Source organism: Octopus bimaculoides, chromosome 14 (assembly GCF_001194135.2).
Source record: "Octopus bimaculoides isolate UCB-OBI-ISO-001 chromosome 14, ASM119413v2, whole genome shotgun sequence".
NCBI lineage: Eukaryota > Metazoa > Mollusca > Cephalopoda > Octopoda > Octopodidae > Octopus > Octopus bimaculoides.
Genome location: NC_068994.1, coordinates 39,783,201 through 39,785,407, shown reverse-complemented (window position 1 = coordinate 39,785,407; position 2,207 = coordinate 39,783,201). Strand labels below are relative to the sequence as shown.

The following is a 2,207-nucleotide window of genomic DNA, read 5'->3' as shown; positions in this document are numbered from 1 at the left end:
TTTAAGTGGTAAATAACTTGAAATTATTTTTGTAGTGTAAAATTACATATTGTATAAAATAAATCTAAATATATCAACCAAAACAGATCCAAATATTCAAATTCTCATAACGCAATCATATTCCTTCTTTCTCCCTCTTTCATTTTTCTATCAACTTCTTCTCTTCTTTTCTCTCTCCCTCTCTTTTTCTTGACCTTTCCTTTCCATGTGCCTTCACATACATATTTGCAGATACTCAGACATATATATATATATATATATATATATATATATATATATATACTCAGTCTTATGCATTCATATTCTTCTGTATCCACTCGCAAACTTGTGTATATGTACTCCACTTTTATCCAGTAATTACTAATATACTCTGTCTTACACACACATGAACTCTCTCTCTCTCTCTTTCTTCCTCTCTATTTCTCTCTGTCTCACACACTACACACATGCATGCATGCACACACACACACACACACACACACTTATACATGCAAATAAACTAATGCAATATTGTAAAAAATAAAATATAATATTGAGATTCAAAAGAATTGTGATTATTGACAAAAACAAGAAGAGAAAAAAAATCAACAACTTGTTATTTACTTTTGTAGGTCCTAATTCTTGCAAAATGGAAAAGTTCCTGAAAACCTATGGAAATTCTTTACCTCAAACTCCTTCCAGACAATTGGATACATGCAGCAGTGCTAGACATACATTTCATTCTAATATAAATAAAAATATATACAGTGAAGATATTAACCAAATACCTACCTCAGTTGGCAGTAGAAACTGTAAACTAGTCTTGCAACCTTGGGACCTTCCAACAAGAAACACTTTCAATGTCTCAAAACCTCTTCCTGCACTTCCAAACAACTCAGACAATTAAAATGATAACAGTAATTATTTGAAAAATAAGGATTACAAATGTGTTATAAAGCTTCTTTGGTAGTTTTAATGAGAGCAAACTGGAAAGGCTTTAAAATGAATGCTTGTTTATAGCAGTATACGGGTGCTATGTGTAAGTTAACAAATATACATTAAAACTGTTTTGTGAGCCTTTAAACTAACATTATTTCCACCAAGCTATCTGTAAATTAATTTAGATGAATTTTAGAAAAAAAAAATCAATGAAGTCAAAAATAGAAGAAAACTTAATGGATTTTATTTGTATATGAATGTGTGGTGAGTGAAAATTGCACACACATCTATGCGCACAACAAACATATATGTATACACATGTATACACATGTGACAATGTATGCATATGGATATAGGTATATTTATGTATAATGTATATGGATGTATGTATATTCACCATACTTACGTAAATAAATACATTTGTATGTATATGTTTATTTATCTATGTCTACTCACACATAATATATCATACACACATAGGCATATACACCATACACACATGATATATCACACACAAGCATTACACAATACACACATAGATATATAGATCATACACATTGACATATACATCAAAACACAGTTTCAAGTGTAGATAGAAAAAATGTTTCAACCAGTGATATTTCCATTTTTAACAGACATTTGCTAATTTGGTGTAGATCTAATTTATTGTCACCAGTAGTGTTATTTGGATACATAAAACTTCTTTAATTGGTTTCACTGAGATAAGAGTTTCTTTTTCTGAGATAAATTATATCATCTTCAAGGAAATTCTCTTTAATTAGCAAGTTAAGAGCTTCTAAATGCATATTTTCATAATTTCCTACAGCCTCTCAAAATCTTTACCACTTACATTTAAATAAGTAATAGGTAGTAATCTGGAATCTATGATTATACCAGCAGCATTTTCTATTTAGTCTCATCATTTGATGTAGCAGACATTTCAAAAGCAGCTAGAATTTAGAATTGTGAACATAGTATATAATGGTAATTTATCTTAGATCTCTCTCTTATTATTTCTTCCAGCTTTTCTCCTGATCTTTCTATTATTTCTCAATCATAATATTTGCTTCACATATGTGTGTACATGTGTATATATATATATATATATATATATGTGTGTGTGTTTGCATGCGTATAATGTATGTTTGTGTGTAAATGTATATATATGTGTGTATATATATTTGTATATATATATATATGTATATATATATATGTGTGTGTATATGTGTATATATATATATATATATATATATATATATATATATATATATATATATATATATATATAT

The 2,207-nt window shown here is 28.0% G+C and overlaps 1 protein-coding gene across 5 annotated transcripts in view; it reads left to right on the top strand.

Annotated features, from left to right (window-relative positions):
* LOC106872380 (protocadherin beta-15) overlaps nucleotides 1-2,207 on the top strand; it is a 640,647-nt gene that overhangs the window by 504,971 nt on the left and 133,469 nt on the right. For 2 of the 5 annotated variants that reach the window (XM_052973044.1, XM_014919355.2), the window contains exon 4: nucleotides 612-1,347. The exons of the other annotated variants lie outside the window; for them this stretch is intronic. In XM_052973044.1, coding sequence (XP_052829004.1) covers nucleotides 612-886 — 275 coding nt within the window. In that variant the 3' untranslated portion in view covers nucleotides 887-1,347. Of the gene's footprint in view, nucleotides 1-611; nucleotides 1,348-2,207 lie in introns of those variants that run through there. 5 annotated transcript variants of the gene reach the window in all.